This window comes from Charadrius vociferus, unplaced genomic scaffold (assembly GCF_000708025.1).
Source record: "Charadrius vociferus isolate BGI_N301 unplaced genomic scaffold, ASM70802v2 scaffold104, whole genome shotgun sequence".
Classification (NCBI taxonomy): Eukaryota; Metazoa; Chordata; class Aves; order Charadriiformes; family Charadriidae; genus Charadrius; species Charadrius vociferus.
In genome coordinates, this window is record NW_009648255.1 from 6,899,010 (window position 1) to 6,916,327 (window position 17,318).

At 38.7% G+C, this 17,318-nt stretch overlaps 1 protein-coding gene across 2 annotated transcripts in view; it reads left to right on the forward strand.

The window, feature by feature from the left end:
* Positions 1-16,887, forward strand: part of ECT2 (epithelial cell transforming 2) — a 32,327-nt gene extending 15,440 nt beyond the window's left edge. For both annotated transcript variants that reach the window (XM_009884451.1, XM_009884450.1), the window contains 11 exons: positions 794-862; positions 1,811-1,921; positions 2,940-3,036; positions 3,735-3,816; positions 4,768-4,846; positions 5,030-5,149; positions 6,514-6,652; positions 8,229-8,383; positions 11,481-11,588; positions 12,708-12,854; positions 16,243-16,887. In XM_009884451.1, coding sequence (XP_009882753.1) covers positions 794-862; positions 1,811-1,921; positions 2,940-3,036; positions 3,735-3,816; positions 4,768-4,846; positions 5,030-5,149; positions 6,514-6,652; positions 8,229-8,383; positions 11,481-11,588; positions 12,708-12,854; positions 16,243-16,332 — 1,197 coding nt within the window. In that variant the 3' untranslated portion in view covers positions 16,333-16,887. The remainder of the gene's footprint in view (positions 1-793; positions 863-1,810; positions 1,922-2,939; positions 3,037-3,734; positions 3,817-4,767; positions 4,847-5,029; positions 5,150-6,513; positions 6,653-8,228; positions 8,384-11,480; positions 11,589-12,707; positions 12,855-16,242) is intronic.
* Positions 16,888-17,318: the final 431 nt, after the last annotated feature.

A 17,318-nucleotide genomic window follows, 5' to 3' on the forward strand; every position in this document is an offset into this window, starting at 1 on the left:
TTTGGTGTTTTTTGTTGTGTTTTGGGGTTTTTGGTTTTGTTTGGGTTTTTTAACTGTTGGGATCCAGTCTAGTTAATCACGATAGGCATTGAGATGAAAGTAGAGCATGTGTGTCCATGTGTAGACAAACTTGCTTAGATGTTGTGGCTGTGTTTTCTTTCATCTTTGGTGTAATAAAGATAAGAGAAGTAGCAGCAACAAACCACTATTAATGGTGAATCCTTTTCACTTGAGGAGAATCCTGAACCTTCAGCTGTACCCTCCTGTCCCTGTTATTAGCACACAGTGAATAAGCTTGATCCTTGTCAAGCTGATACAGGCTTAACGTCTTGGTCTCCCTCTCCTTGATACCCTGGTGCAGCGAGGGAAATCTGTGCTAATTCTATTTCAGTCCTATCTTGTGGACTTAGAAGTCCTATATTAGTTGCTCATTCTTAATAAGAATTGGGTCAACTGTCTTCTGTGTATACTTTTCATAATCATTTGGGATATCTTCTGTAGTGTGTTGGACACAGTGCTGTTACCTTGTTGCAGAGTTGGCTAGTGCTGGTACTCTGCTTGCATTCATTCAAAAACTATATATTCAGTAAGCCAGAGGTCTCTTGCTTGCAGCTCTCGGTAGACTGAAGAGGCCTAATGTGAAATTGTACAGCTTTTAGGATTGCCTGTTTTGTCAGCATGGAAACACGCAGCTGATTATATGTGTTTGGCAGAACACTGATTCTATTTTACAGCTTTATGTGGTTCATTCTCATCTTATTTTCTTCCCCCCTGATCTCTGCATGTGTTCTAGGAAGACCTGGAAGATCTTATGATGAATTGGACTGAAAGCAAAAGCATTGGCGATATCATTCTTAAATATGTAAGTTTGTTTCTTTTATGCATTAGAGCTATTATCTTGCCTTACAAATAATCCATTTGTAGGACCTAGCAAACACAAGCAAAGCACTTCTGAGCGAGAGGAACACTAACTTGTATCTTTGTTTTCTGTTCAGACTTTTCAGTTGAGTTAGATGATATACTTTGTATAGGTAATCCCTGTCAAAGTTATGTGTCTGCCCACTTATATGAGGGGGTAAAACTCCGATACTGTTTGAGAATTGCAATTTGCCACGCTACAGACATGCTTTTTACTCGGACGTTGAAAGGGGCTCTCCTGTAACCTTAGCTACCTACTGCCTCTGATCAATAGTAAATAACTTTTCACAGAAACTTCTTGTGTTCTTCCTTCAAGACTGGAAATGTGTAAGTGAATAAGGACTCCTTGTTTTCCCTAGTACAGAATGTACAGAACAGGAAAGACAGGTCTGGGACTGCAGTGTATTTTAGTATAAGTAGTCTGTTAGGTATCTTGTGCTTTTGCTGACCTGATCGTTTTGAGGCAAATAGTGTTTGGCATTCAAAAGGTTTCAGTCTCTAAGGTATTGTTTCTAGTGGTTTAATGTTTTTTAATAGTGATTGCAGTAACTGGAGAAAATACCTGTCTGAAACTTCCAAAATTGTCACCAAAAGCATCTTGCTAGGTGAGAATCTGCCTTCTACTTGAGCTGCTCAGCAGCTTCTAAGGTTGTCACGTGTGTACTTTATGTTTCCGAGAGCAGTCTGCATTTAATCAGCAGCATTGAATCTTGGGCATCTGGCATGCAAAAACGTCAACTTGTTCTGTGAACACATGTGGGTTTACAACACATTTGTTATTATTCTTTATTGAAATGTGCCTTTGAGCAGCTTTGTGTGGCTCAGGGCATATGAACATATGTACAATGCTGCATAATATGTAAAGCAGAGCCATAACAGTTGTTTCTTTCAGTCAAAAGACTTGTTGAAAACATACCCTCCGTTTGTGAATTTCTTCGAAATGAGCAAGGAAACTATTACTAGATGTGAAAAGCAGAAGCCAAGGTTTCATGCCTTCCTAAAGGTAAGTGTCTGCAGAACTAGTCTTTTGAGTACAATGCGGAGACCATTACGAAGTAAATTTCTTAATGCAGTAGATGGAAGAATGTGGAATTTTGGGAACTTGGAGGAATGTGAATGTCTCTTGGTGAGACAGAAATAGGAAGGACTTGAACTTCAATCCTTCAGACTCCTTGTAAGACTCTTTCATAACAGGTCCAAGTTCCTCCTCTGTTATACATCTTTCAGGGTAGTTTGATTATACGTGTTTGCTGCTGGAAAAAGTGCATTCTGATTACTTTCTCCCAAATACATGTCGTCTTTTCTGTAAACATAACTAGAGCTGCTGCTTTTTATTGGTCCCCTTCCCTGTGTTTAAAAAAACTTGTATTTCTGAAGTAGCTTTTAACTTGCTTTCGGCAGCTGTGAAGTTCCAGGGAGGTAGAATCTCTCAACACTCTTGTGACTAATGAATAGGAGCAAAACAGTGGAGTTCTAACAGGAAGATGATCTTCAAAGAAAGACTTATCTGAAGATGAGTCTTAAGACTCTTGAGCTTTCAGATAAAGGTATATAGTTGATTAATAGTGCAGTGTAGCTTTAACTCTTCTTCTATATCCAACGAGCGTCTATCAAATAGTGGAGTAATCAGACTGACAGATTTCAGCTTGTGTTTTCTGAGGTACCAGGAATTACATCCAAGTATTTATATCTAAAAGATGGGAACATGTCTGAGAACAGGCTGCCTCCATTCCCACTCCATGTTAGCGTCTGAAACAAGGACTAGGGGTTAATAATATGGACTGTTTAAAACTAAACATTCTGAGAACAAAAATGTGATAAATACTGTGCAGATTTGAATATAATGTGTGTTTAACATGATCTGTTAATGACTGAATATCTGTGGTAAATGATTCTCAAACTTTTATTGCATTGCTAGTTTCAAGGAAGACAATTTTTCTCCCAGTGTATGGTGGTTTTTTTTCTCTTGGGTGTATGCATGTGGGGAAAAAGAATTATTTCCTTTTTTTTTTTTTCCCCAGATAAACCAAGCTAAACCTGAATGTGGCCGCCAAAGCCTAGCTGAACTCCTTATCCGTCCTGTTCAAAGGCTGCCTAGTGTTGCTCTGCTACTAAATGGTAATCTGATGATGTATTTTTTTATTAGTTTGTCTGTGAAGGTGTTAAAACCAAGATAATGTCTCCCTTTGTCATAAGTAGCAGCTTTTCTCATATAAACCAAGCCTGATTCTGGGATTTAATCGTGCTCAATGGCAGTCAGCAAGACCAGTTGCTGAGGAAAGTGTACTTTTTGGCTAGATTTCACTTGTTTGTTTGCAGGATACAGGTAGAGGAAAAGCTTGCTCTGACCACAGTTTTGTCTCTTCAAATACAAATATAATTGAGATTCAAATGCAGCTAGTGTAAACTAGAGAGCAATTCGTATTCACAAGGTTTACAGCTTCATGTGTTCCACTTGGTATCAGCTATTTGCTGTAATAATGATTATGTTAATAACAATAAAAAAACATACCACCACCCTTCGCTTGTTAGAAAAAGACTTCTCTGCTTGTCTCTGCACTTCAACAAAACCAACATGTAGTCTTGTAGATTTTTTTTTTAATAGTTTGAGTGTTTGGTTTTTGTATTGTAGGTGGGTTTATTCTTAATGAGATGCATGAACAATTGTTACTCAAGCTAATTCCCCACTTAATCAAGGCTATTTGGACTCCAGGATTGCTGTAACTTCTTCAGTCACAGTTTAAACTTGAATTTTTCATATTTCTGTTTAGGTGTTTGTAATGTGGGGTTTCTTTAATTGTTTTTTTTATATGTAGATATTAAGAAGCATACAGCAGAAGAGAACCCGGATAAAATAACTCTAGAGAGAGCCATTGAATCATTAAAGGAAGTGATGACGTAAGTGATGTTCATTCTGTGAAACATACTGCTATACGTTTAGATCTTTCTGTTCCTTCTAAATTGCTCTTAGTGTGGTGTTGCCATAACTTTAGTCTCCATGTAAGTATATGTAATTATATGTGTTCTTCAGTCTCCCTTTTGCCACTGTTGTCACTTTGGCATTCTGTGCCAGAGCTCTTGAAGGAGTCTGTGGTGGTGTTACGCAGCGCTTCTGCCCGAATGTCTGCTGACTTCCTGCCTCAGCACGAAGCTGAACCTTCTGAGTCCTTGCTTCTGTTCCAACTCTTATTTCTATCTATTCCCTCCAGAGTGGAAGAGATGTTTTTATCTTTAAGTTTTCCTTCTATGCATCTGTCAACTGAAAGGGCATGCTATTGGTGGAAGATTAGTTTCTCTTCTGGTCCTGTTAGCTATTCTTGGCACCATTCCACAAGTTAATTAGCTTAAAGCTGAAGCTGTTTAGATTGTAAGTCTCACCTCTTTTGAAGTGTAGCGTATGTCTCCAGCAATGAGACCTCCTATATTAATTGGGTAAATGTTTATCTGATTTTGACAATAACTACTACTTTTAAATTGTAATTATTCTTGCATTTGCTTCTTGGTGAGCTGCAGCCCTGACTTAGGGGGATAAAATGCAGACTGTAAAGAACCGCATTGGGTTGTTTTCTAGTTCAAAATCTTATGGGGCAGGGGAGGGGAATTATATATTAACTCAATGGTGTGTCAACTACTGATAACATGACAAGAATAATCTGAAGTTTCCTATGTGCTTAGCATATGGTATTTGGATACTTCAGTGAGCAAGTGTGGTTGATTCTGTATTTTGCAGTGCTGCTGTGTAAACTATATCTCTGAATGTTTAGCTTCATTATTTTTGTATGTCTTAAATGCAGTGCATTTATTTACTCTTGCTTGATACTGAAGATAAATGTAATATGCTTCCCTCAGACATATTAATGAAGACAAAAGGAAAACAGAGGCACAAAGGCAGTTCTTTGATGTTGTCTATGAAGTTGATGGATGTCCAGTAAGTAATTTCTCTGAAACTGCAGACCTGTAAAATAACTGTGCACTAGTTTGCTCCTTTTGCAAAAGTATGTGAGGTTAAAATGCAATGGTGCTGGTTTAAACAGATTTCCAGTGTTAAGTGCAAGCAGTAATCTAGCCCTTGAACTAAATGCTTAATGAGCTTTTTGCTTCTGTCATTTAGGCCAATCTCTTGTCCTCTCACCGAAGCTTAGTTCAGCGTTTGGAAACTGTAGCACTTGGTGATGACCTCTGTGACAGGGGAGAACAGGTCACGCTCTTTCTGTTCAATGATTGCCTAGAGGTAAGATGACTATATAAGTGCGTCTCATGAACTGAATTATAAAAGGCTTACCACTACTTATGAATATAAACAAGTAAAATTTAAAAACTTTGAAGCAGAATTCTAAGTCATGGAAAGCTGGTAGTTCAATACATGCTGAGGTTGCCTTTGCATTAGCTATTGTATAAGCCAACGCAAATAGCTAGTCAATTCTGGATGATTGAGAGGTGTTAATGTGGCTTTGAATGTCTTGCAGCCAGATAAAAATTTAAAAGCAGCTTAATATGTTAAGAAATGAATGCTTATCTGAATAGCACTTTGAGTGGTACCAATGGATGAAAAAGTGCTGGAGTCCTTGGCTCAGCAGGATGTTTGTCCTTTTAATGTTTAGTCATATTTAATGTGAGTAAATAGTGGGCCTCTGGGGTAGGTCTGTCTGTGCTTAGGCTACAGGAAAAAAAATAATCGTGTATTAAATGCCTTAGACTAACAGTATGTTAGGAAGAACTAGGAGGGAAAAGTAATCTAACTGGGTTTTGGAGACTTATGTGGAGAAACTGAAGTTGTAAAGGACACTTTATGAAAGTACTTGTTACTGCCTACAGCAGTAAAGAATACTGTCGTCATAGAAGACCAACTCTAAAATAATCCAAAATTAGTGCTGTCTTAAGGAGCCTTTGGAGACAGAAACCTATTGTGACTAGTGATGAACTCTTTCTGGGAGTAAAGTTGACTCAGCTTCATCACTTCTTGTAAAGGAAGGAAAGAAAAGTAAAAACACTTTTAATAACGCTTCTTGGTTTGTGTCTTGTACAAGATACAAGTAACTGAAGATACCTTGCTTAGAAAACACATAAGATAGGTAAGTGTTAATGTAAAGTAAAAACTGACTGACCAGCCTCTGCTGCAAAACCCACTTGATGGCTGCATGCACAAGCTACAGCAAGGGATATTTCTAGGACATAACAGACCACAGCTGAAGCTGGTTTCATGCATATAGGTGTTGTTTTTTTCCGTTTAAATCTAGACTACCTTGTGGTAGGCTTCAAAGGGACCTTGCTTATTATGCGGGGTAGAATTGAGGTCTGTAATGCAAAATTACTTCCCCTCTTGATTTTTTTTTAAAATATATTTGATTTGAGGTGAGTGTGGTGATGCTAAGTAATAAGTATTGCTGGGCCACTTCAGTTGTAGACAGTGAATAGTGAGATAAGTGGGTTCCTTAGAGATTTGTGTGGTAGAGTAAATAAAGGAAAACATTCTTTAGAGTATTTTTCTGCAGCAAGGCTTTCTGTGCCTTCCTGTATACTAAAGGTAAAAGAAGAGAAACAAAACAATGGCAATAGACCTTCTAATTTTAACCTTTGTCTCCTATTTCACTGCAGATTGCAAGGAAACGGCATAAAGTTATTGGTGCTTTCAAGAGTCCGCATGGCCACACAAGGCCTCCTGCATCTCTCAAACATGTTGTTCTTATGCCTCTCTCCCAGATCAAGAAAGTCCTAGACATCAGGGAGACGGAAGGTCTGTATGTTATGAAGTGCTGTGATGGCTAATGAAAACTGTGGTTCAGTGTATAAAGGATGAAGGTCTGTTGTCATGGGATAGAATGCTAAGGTATATTTGTTCTATAGAATGTTAGGTATGTGATTTTAGTATAAGCTTCTGTTTGAAGCTCTCTGAGCTCAAGAATTCCTTGCATTGACACCTTCTGGCTCTTCAAGAATTGCTGCAGGATGCTGGATTTGGCAGAACTACTAGATGGCACTAGCATAAGCCAACCAAATGGCAGTGCGAGTTAAACAGAGGAGCATACTTGACAGCTCGGGATTTACAAAACAAAAATCCCAAACTTCATTCAAGAGCATGAGACTGACTAGAGACAAGTGCTGTTGCTGTGAAACCGGATCTTCATTTAGCTGGTGATAATGATGCTCAAGAGGACCTGTGGTTAGCATCTTAGAAGACAGATTCAGATGGCTTACATTCTGTGGCTGCTTTACCATACTGAGACTGTGGGTGTTTCTTTGAAGTAATGCATTGCTACAGCAGCGGAACTCATGCTACAATACTGTTCCAGTCTTGATAGTGACTTCTAAAGAAGTCTAGTCAGGCTAATTTCTAGATCTATATCCTAGAAAGCTAGGGTTGCTATTTCACTGTAGGTGATAGCATGCACATCATATTTGTTCTGCTTTATGTTCTCTGAAGCACCTGAATATAGAAACCCAATAAAAAATAGAAATGGCAATGAGGGTAGCTAGTAAACATGATGCCTACCTGCATTTTTAAAAGGTACTTTAGGGTCTCTTTTTTAAGAATTCTCTTTAAATTACTGTGTAACATGTAAGTTTACTTTGGGACTCGGGCAAAGGGAGCCATTTGTAAGCATACCATTTAATATTTGCAAAGAACTTTAGTATGCAAATCTTGGGAGAGGTCAGCTACTCTCTTATCCATACTGTCTTATAGGGTTGCTTTTCTGAACTGGTGATGGGTGGGGTTTTCTTTCTCTCTCTCAACTGTGTTTAGCATGCTTCAGTTGTCCGCTATAAAGGAGTATCAGTGATGGATTAATTTTCTGCTATCAAGTGAGCAGTGTTTGTCAAGTTTAAACAGTAAAACAACTGTAACTTGACTATTTTAATGTGTCACATTTAGTACTGATATTTTTGTTGCTTTTTCCCGCTTTAGAAAATACGGTAAATGTTGTTTTCCTTGTTCTCTGTTGATAAAGAAATGATCTGTGCAACATCTCATGAGTTAGAGAATGATATTGATATTTACTGCTATATGCAGTAAAGACTAATCAGCCTGCAGACTATGGTATGCACATTAGTTGGAGAATAAACTGTACCATGAACAGCTGATTGCAGCCGCTTGATGAAGGATGCGGACAGAACTCTGTGCTCTTGCAAGTGATACAGCAGCTACTGTGTAAATAAAGATAAAAACCTTGAACTGAATCTTATTCTTCCTAACTCTAGCTCGTGGCAGATGGAGGGTTAACTCTTTTGAAGGTTCCCCCCTGAATTATATGAAAAATGTGTATTCCTAGTCTTAACTCCTTACCTCTCTTTATTTTTTTTATAAACTGTAGATTGCCGTAAAGCTTTTGCCTTAGTTGTGCGGCCACCTACAGAACTCAACAACAAGCTACTCAGTTTCCAGATGACAACTGAAGAACCTCCTAAAGAAGACTGGTTGAAGATGTTGTGTCGGCACGTGGCTAACACTATTTGTAAAGCGGATGCAGTAAGTGCTCTGGAACCATGTTACTAATTGGACATACTTCTCTTTTTTGCTTGAAGCACATGGAGCTAAAGAACTTGTTAATAGTGGGCATGCTTGAGGTGAAGTAGAGCAGAAAATATTTGTGCTAGCATGTCTGCGAGTGAGTAGTTAAAAGGTGGAGGAGGAAACAGCCTGGAAGTTAGCTTCTACAGAAGCTAATAAGTACTTAAAAATGAAAAATCACGCCCTTCCCCCACCACAAATTAATTATAAATAACTTAAACTCTGCACTGCAGGTCTTCAGCAGGGCAGGTCTAAACAGAATTGTCTTCAGCTTGCTTCTTTCACAGCTTTGTTTCCATTTACAATCCTGCATTATGAATCATATGTTCTAGTTTAACTCTCCCTGTGTAATGTTGAATTTTGTTCTGCACCCTGTCTGCATGGGCACCGTAAAGTAAGAGACATGAAGCATTTCCATCCTATAGATAGAAGCCTACAACCTTTAAAGCAAAGAAATAAAGAAAACAAGGAAATAAAAGGAGGCAATGGCCTCCTCATGTTTCTAAAAGTTCAGTGTATGGGCTTTCCACAGCCAGAAAACTACTAATTTGAAGAGCAGATCCTCTCTGATTTGGGCAAGAGACTTTGAGCTAATATTTTAGTTATGTAAGAGTGTATGCATATCAGTCATCAAAATTTGCTGAAAATAGGTGGGGTACGTGTAGTTGAAACAACTTGGATTTAAGCTAGAGATGTTTTATGTTCTGCATTGGACTCTTACTTTCCAATGGCTGTTTATAATTTTTAAAGACGTAAAGCTTGTTTCGGGAGAGGTAATTAAGGAATCAAAATAGCAGCTTAGTGTTATTTTGTTTGGCTTGTCATCTAGGGACGTATGAGTAAGAAACTTGGCTTTGTGCTTCTTCTTTTTTAGGTACTGAGTAGGAAAAGTACTGATTCAGAAGTGTTAATTTACTGTAATCTGTCTGTCGCCTATACTTCTGTCTCTTTTTACGTATAACACAAAGGAATGGAAAAATATTGGGTTTTTTAATAGAAACAAAATCTTTGTGTGATAAATGTATCATTCCCTCTTGCTCTGGGACATTCAGGATCATATCTTAGAACCATAGAATGGTTTGGGTTGGAAGGGACTTTTAAAGGCTACCTAGTCCAACCCCCCTGCAATGAGCACTGACAACTTCAACTAGACCAGGTTGCTCACAGCCCCGTCCAACCTGACCTGGAATGTTTCCAAGGATGGGGCATCTACCACCTCTCTGGGCAACCTGGGCCGGTGTCTCACCACCCTCAGAGTAAAGAATCTCTTCCTTGTATCTAGTCTGAATCTTCCCTCTTTCAGTTTAAAGCCATTACCCCCTGTCCTATTGAAACAGGCCCTGCTAAAAAGTTTGTCCCCATCTTTCCTGTAGGCCCCTTTACGTACTAGAAGGCTGCAATAAGGTCTGCCCGGAGCCTTTTCTTCTCCAGGCTGAACAACTCCAACTCTTTCAGCCTGTCCTTCCAGTCCTCTGATCATCTTCATGGCCCCCTCTGGACCCGCTTCAACACATCCATGTTTTTGCTGTGCAGAGGACTCGGAACTGGACACAGTACTCCAAGTGGGGTTTCACCAGAGCAGACTGGAGGGGCAGAATCACCTCCCTTGACCTGCTGGCCATGCTTCTCTTGGTGCAGTCCAGGATACAGTTGACTTTCTGGGCTGTGAGTGCACATTATCGGCTCATGTTGACCTCTTTCATACACCAGTACCCCCATTGCCTCATGCATGTCAACTGTACCACTCAGCTTGGTGTCATCTGCAAACTTGCTGAAGGTGCACTTGATCCCACTGTCTATGTCTCTGATGAAGATATTGAACAGTACTGGTCTCAGTACAGACCCCCCCCCAACTTGTCACCAGTCTCCATCTGGACATTATGCTGTTGACCGGTACCCTTTGGATGTGACCATCCAACCAATTCTTCATCCTCTGAACAGTGTACCCATCAGATCCCTCTCTCTCCAATTTAGAGAGAAGGATGTTGTGGGTGACCATATCATAGGCCCTCCAGAAGTCCAGATAGAGGACATCTGTAGCTCTTCCCTTGTCCAGTGATGTAGTCACTCCATCACAGAAGGCCACTAGGTTGGTCAGGCAGGACTTGCCCTTGGTGAAGCTGTCCTGGCTGTCTTGAATCATCTGCCATTATGCTTGCAAATCACCTCCCATATGCTGACAAATTGTAACCTAGTGTGTTGGATCCCATTAATTATAACTTCTGTAACTACTGCTTTGTAGCAACTATATAATACTTTTTTCTTGCTCATTTAAATGTCAAATTGAGCTTCAGTTTAAGCGCACTTCCCCTTTTCCCTGGTTTTCAACAACTCTGTAGCATCATGTGAGAATGAGATAGCGTTGACTTTGCCACACGGTGGCAGTAAAGGCTTTAACTACTACTTTGTTACGCACTAGGAATAGCCGTACAGCTTGCTGTCTGATGTCCTAATAATTTTTTTCCCCCAAAAGTGTTTTTTTAGATAAACTCTTTTCTCAAAATAAAAACAAAAAAAGGCAAAAAAAAAAAAAACCCAGCAACTTCCCACTCCCATGTGTCCCTACTCCCCCAAGTTTTGTAAGTAGCTAGCCAGAGCTTGCTTTGTACATGCTAGAGTTTAAGAAAGGCATGGAAAAAAAAACCCCAAAACGTGTGGCTATTCTGAGACATCTATTTGGCTTAAGCTGAAAGGTTTAATCTACCATTTGACAGCTGAAGCTATCAAGATTTCACTTCAGAAGAGTGCTAGATGTTTCAGTGAAACAAAGGGGTACGTATGTTGTGAAACTCCCTAGGTATACTTCAACCTGCAGGTCAACCCTGAGCTTGAAACTGAATCCAACCAGATGTAAAACTGCTGAAGTGGTTTCACAAACTGATTGCGTCAGCAGTTAATTGCATGAAAGCAAGTAGTAGTTTAACTGTATATTAAGAGTTAAATATGGAGGAATATGGCAATTAAAACCTCTAGATATCACCTACTGAACTAGACAATGATATTTTGGCAAGTGGTGATTTTTGTTGACCATTATTAAGACTCTTTTTGTTTACAGGAAAATCTCATTTATACTGCTGATCCCGATTCAGTTGAAGTAAATACTAAAGATATGGACAGTACTTTAAGCAGAGCATCCAGGGCAATAAAGAAAACATCAAAAAAGGTAAGATAATACAAAGATAGAGCTTTACAGTAACAACCCCCTTTAGTCAGGGAATTGTGCTAGTATTCCTGTTACAGTAGTGGCAGGAAAAACTTAATCTGAACTAAAACTCTTAAGTATAAGCTCCTTAAAGAAAGAAGGTGGGGAGTGTTTGAGGTTTTGACTGAGTAAGACTATACACAGATACTCCAAAACTAATCTTAAGTATTACGGTCATAAGTGTTATGTGATCATTTTTGAGTCTGTTATGGAACTTATTCTTAGTTTAATATTTTAAATCTTTTAAATTTATTACAAAACACCCTGCAACCCTCAGCTATAACTGTTTTTAGCATATTGAATGGAGCTATAAACCTGCATGCAATTATCTAAATTCAGGTACCTTCAAAAGCAGGATGGGTGTACAGTGTGCATGTCCAGGTCATAAAATAGACTTTGAAATAGTAAGGAAGGAAATACTGAATGCTAGTGTCTGCCTGTGTATGGCTTAGCTGCTATCAACTAATGGACTGAGGAACTCTGTCCTGTTCTGCTCAGAGGACCTGGCTGGGAGGCAGGAGGAAGGCTGCCTGGCTGCTCCGTTATGTTGGCTGTGCACTAAGTTTGGTTCTGCTGAAGCTTGTGGCTTGTGAGAAGGGGTGACGGAGAATGATGCAGCAAGGACGAATCTGTTCCCCGTTCTCAGCAGCCTTGCAGCAGTCTTACTATGTTTGTGATGATCATACTGTTTTGTAAAGAAAACTGTAGTGGCTGCTGTAGTTTGAAAGCTGCTGGAGACTGAACTGAGAGCAACTTGAAGGAAGGGGGGCTGACTGCAGCACCCAAGGGATGTGGGGAAGCCCAGTTGAATAGACCTTAATTTGACTTTTCTCTGAACTTCTGCCCTCCCTGCCCTCCCCCCCCATCCTGTCTTCATACTTGGATAGAGTGAGAAGAGCAGGGGTGACGGGGAGCCTTAAAAGTCAGATCACCTTGTGTGTGTTTGGCTAGTTTTGATACAGTCATATTAACATTTGATACATGTCCTACAGATGTTCAAAATTCGAGTGGTAGCCTATATCATAGTAGTTATTACAGCCTGATTTTTGTCAGTGTGTAACTGCTTGTCAAACTTTTCAGGTTACAAGAGCATTTTCTTTCTCAAAAACACCAAAGAGAGCTCTCCGAAGGGCTTTAATGTCGCATAGTGCAACAGAAGGAAGAAGTCCCAGTTCAGCTAATGAGAGTTATATAGGCAGCCGACTGACTAGTACGTCGTCATTAGCGGTAAGTGATTTGGCTGTGCAGGCCAAATAAGTAACCTTTTTAAGACTGCAGTTATTTTAATGTCTGGTGCTGATCTTACTTCAACAATTTCAAGATCCATGGTGGAAAAATTTATTTTTAACTACATGCATAGATGTGTTATTTTCTGAGCACAAGTTGTTTAATGAGAAGGCTTACTTGCTGAAAAAGCAGAAAAATCTGCTGTATGTACTCAAACTGGGAGTTGCCTTGTACAGTGAAATAGGGGAAAAAACCTCCCACCCTCTTTTGCCAGAGATTAAGTATGTGTCCTCTTCTGAGACCGAGAAGCTTCAACGCAGTCTTACGTTGGTTCATGCTTTTGATTTTTGGACAATATATACAAATGTGGTGTACCACCCTGAATAGTATGGTGAAAGTACCAGTGAAAGCAATGAGATGATAGACATACTGTGAAACAAACTGGACAGGAAGGATAGAGAAATACAGATGCTGCAGTATGAGCGTTTTTAAAAAGGCAAAGGAATTCTCTTTATACATGTTTGAGAAAACTTGGTAAAATAATATGTTGTTCTACATACTGTAACTCTTCTGCTGTGCTTGCTATGCATTTCCTAGTACAGTCTAAAAAGCAGACTAGATTTGGAGGAATTTTTTCATCATCTTTGCTTTTATTCTAGTGTTTGAGTAAACATCTATTTTAAAGTCTATAGTTTGTAGGACAGAAGGCCAAGAACAGGATTTCCTGTGTATCTTTCTACTGTTGCCTGATATGTCGGTACCTTAATGTAGAGATAATTTGGTATGTTTGAGGGGGCCATTAAATTGTACAACATAAAGATACTGCCCTGCTCTCCCACATGAGATAAGAATGAGAAAATATGAATTAATAAGGGAGGAAGTATCACAGTGGACTCCCTTGCTTTCGAGGAAATAAAAAAAAAATCTACTAGTGTGGCTATACCCCAGTTCTCTGTAGAGATTTTCTTCCTTCAGCTATGATTGCTCCAACAATTGTTTTCAAATTCTAATATTCTGTCTTTGTTTTGATACAGCACTGTATCTCATTTCTCATGAAAATGCAAGTCATGCACTTTTCTCCATGTGTGTCTACCTCATACAAAAATATTTTTTTCCACAGTGATAGGAACTTGTAGTAGTAAAAACTATTTTCCTAGTTTAAATTCTTCCCAGTGTTCTTGGACCTCTGAGGTAGTAAGCTACAGCTTGGCAGCAGATCATATGTTGTATGCGATGTCACGTGTGGTTTTGTTTAACCAATGCCACACGGTATTGGTTAAACATATATACATATGTTATATTATAACATATATATATATAACATATAACCATATATAACATATATGGTTAAACATATAAAAATGGCTGTACTTGCGTAAAGCCATTTTGGTTGAATTGTAAGGTTAAGGAGAAAAGAGGTTTAGATTCCAGCCCCTCAATTTGGGATATCAGTGCAGTTCTTGAGTAGGAAACTAAAGCTGTGAGAAACCTGTCTGAGTCCATTGAGAGAGTCAAAGCTGTTATTCAGACATACTGTTTTATTTAAATAAAATCCTCGCCTATGTGGGGATATTTTGGTGTGGAAAAACTATAGAGTAAAAATATCAGTAAAGGTTGGATGCTTGTGGATTTTTTTCTTGTTTGGACTAACTCTTCAACTGCTTCCTAATTATAGATTGCTCGTTCATCTTCTACGCGCAGCCTAAATGGATCTGTCAAATGTGTTGTTAATGTTCATCGCTCCAATTCTGTTGATTGGAGCTCTCAAAATTCCAGGCCTCGACCTGTGCTGTGTCCTGGCTCTCCAAATAGTCATCTTTCAAATGCTGTAGAAGAAAAAACGTCTTCCAACTCAGAAAGCTTAAATGGTTGTGCCTTGGACAGATCATGTCCTATCCCTATTATTATTACCACTTGTGGTGATGCTGAAGATAATAACCAGTGTGGTGGTGAAAAATTCTGTACATCAAATCCTGACTGTTAATGCCTATCTTGCATGAAGTGAGCAAAAAATCTTCATTCCTCTAAACTTAAGACAGCACGATACAACCTGTATAAAACCCTAGAATCCACAAAGTGTTTTAGATGGTGTTGGGTTTTTCTTTGACTTGTTCTAATGCATGGGGTTGGAATCAACACTCATATGTGGTCTAGTTCTATTTCTGGTTCTGGGTGCAGAGTTAATTCTTTCACAAAACCTTTTAACTGTAATTTTTCTGAGATTTTTTTTCTTAATTTATTTCTATACAATTGAATTATTTCTTGTTACAGTTCAGTTGTCCAAGTGGCAGTGTAGCTCACTGGCCAGAGTTCTGAGGACTTCAATAACTTGGTTGCATGGAAGTCTTGAGCAGCTAATTTTACCTGTGGCTTTAAGTTTTTGTTCCCTTATCTGTAAATAGAAAAAAATATCCTGTATAAAATACTTTAGAATCTAATAAGAGCTGCTGTATAAAGAGGTGTTTATCACTTAATTCTCAAATATTGCCTATGACTGCAAACAGAACACGTGCCATAAACAGGTATTAGACTTCATAGTGTAGTGGTATATCCTTACCTGCTCAAAATATCCCTATTTAAAAGACTCTTGAAGCATGCAGGTGCAGCAGGCTGCCTAACTACCATGACCTGTTTATATGCTGAAAAGCTTGGCTGTGCTATAAAGAGCAACAGAATATTGCTTGTGACAGTATCTTGAGGTCTAATGTAAAAAGAATATAAAATCTCAGCTGATCCAACGAGGTTAACTTTTAGTGCTACATATTGATGTGCTGGTTTCATTGTAATTTTAAGTCCCAGAAGCAGCCTATGCTCTTAGCAGCCTAAGAGTCAGCTTTTTGCCTAGTTTGTGCCCATCCAGGCACAGCTAAAGCAAGCTTTGACAAATCATTGTGATGCATATTGCCTTCTGTAGTCAAGAAGGCATGCGTTCAGCATCTAATTGGGGGCTCAGAGCTCTTAAGAATATAAAAAGTTGTAGGATCTGAGGGGAGCTCTATTTCTTTAAGATTATCATAATGTAACTTGCCTTCAGTTTGGAGGGAGATTATTATTGCAAAAAGTGTGATGCAAGATGTACGCTAATACTTGGTTAACAGCTACTCTTCAAAAACACATTCTTGCATTCTGAATCTCTGAAGGCTGAGAACAAGGAAAATCTTTCTGCTTTTTTTTTTTAAATATATGCACTCTACTTTTTTGGTGCTGTTTAGCTTTGCTGTTCAAAATCTAGAAATGCTGAGTCATTACTTTCAAAAACTGCCAATCCTAAATATATTCTGTGCTGTTACATTCCTTATACTATGTATCAAGGTTGAGAAATGTCTACTGCACTATTGACATTGGCTAATAAATGATGAAATAACTTTTTTTTTTCTTTCCCCAACAGGGTATTCCTTCTCCTTCCTTGGTCAATCTTCCCTCAATCTTTGAAAAAAGAAGTCATACGTTAAGTCGATCAACAACCCACTTAATATGAAGCAGGTTTAAAAGACAATGCTGTATTGTAGTGACTGACAAGCAGCTGGCTGTTCAAATGACCTGTTACTGACATTAATGGTACCTTAGTCATTAGCACTTAGCAATGATTAGCAAAATGTTAGATAACACTAAGTTAATCACAAGGGGTTTTTAGTTGTATTGAAGCAGATCAGCTAATCAGTGGAATAAGTAACTTGGTCTTCGTTTAAGGCGCAGCATTTCCTTGCACAAATTTATTTGCTTGCCAACATAATGGAAGCATTTTCTTCTGTGGAAACTGTCTCCTCTAGGCAATAAACTACTCTGTCAGATTTTGAAATGAAGATGATGTTCGCATAACTTACCGCTAGCTTGGATGACTCTCATGCTTGCCTAACTTCATCAATTGGCAGAGCACTCTAATGTTTGACTTGTTGATTTCTTAAATGGAGATGCATTATGAAGTACCCGACCTGTCAAGTATGACAGTTAACCTGTTGTACAGCTGCTTATTCCAGATATTTTATAAATGTAGTTGTTTATAAAGAAATAGCATTGAGTTTCTGTGATTATGGTCTTCTGCAGCCTTGCTGTAACACAGCGGTATGTTACATGGGTTTATTTGAACAGTAAGTTTAAAGGCTATGACTAGATTTGGCCACCAAAAATGGTCGGTTGAAATTTGAATTTCTTTGAAGTGGAAATCTGTAATTATAAGAAGTAATTATAATCCCTTTTAGTAGGGCTGTTAAACAAAAATGCTCCAAACCCCACACCTTCCACAGACTTGGTTAATGAATCATTATTTAATGCATGGGATTGTTGGTGTGACACAGTAACTTGAAGGCCCAATTTTGGTGTGTCAAATTTGAGGTGTAGTACTCCTAAGGCTTTTACCTGGCTTTCTCATGTATTTGTGTCTTCCTTCAAAACTGTATGTTCACTTCTTTCATCTCCTCTGAACAGTTAGTATAATGCAATGCTATCTCAGGAACTATCTAAATA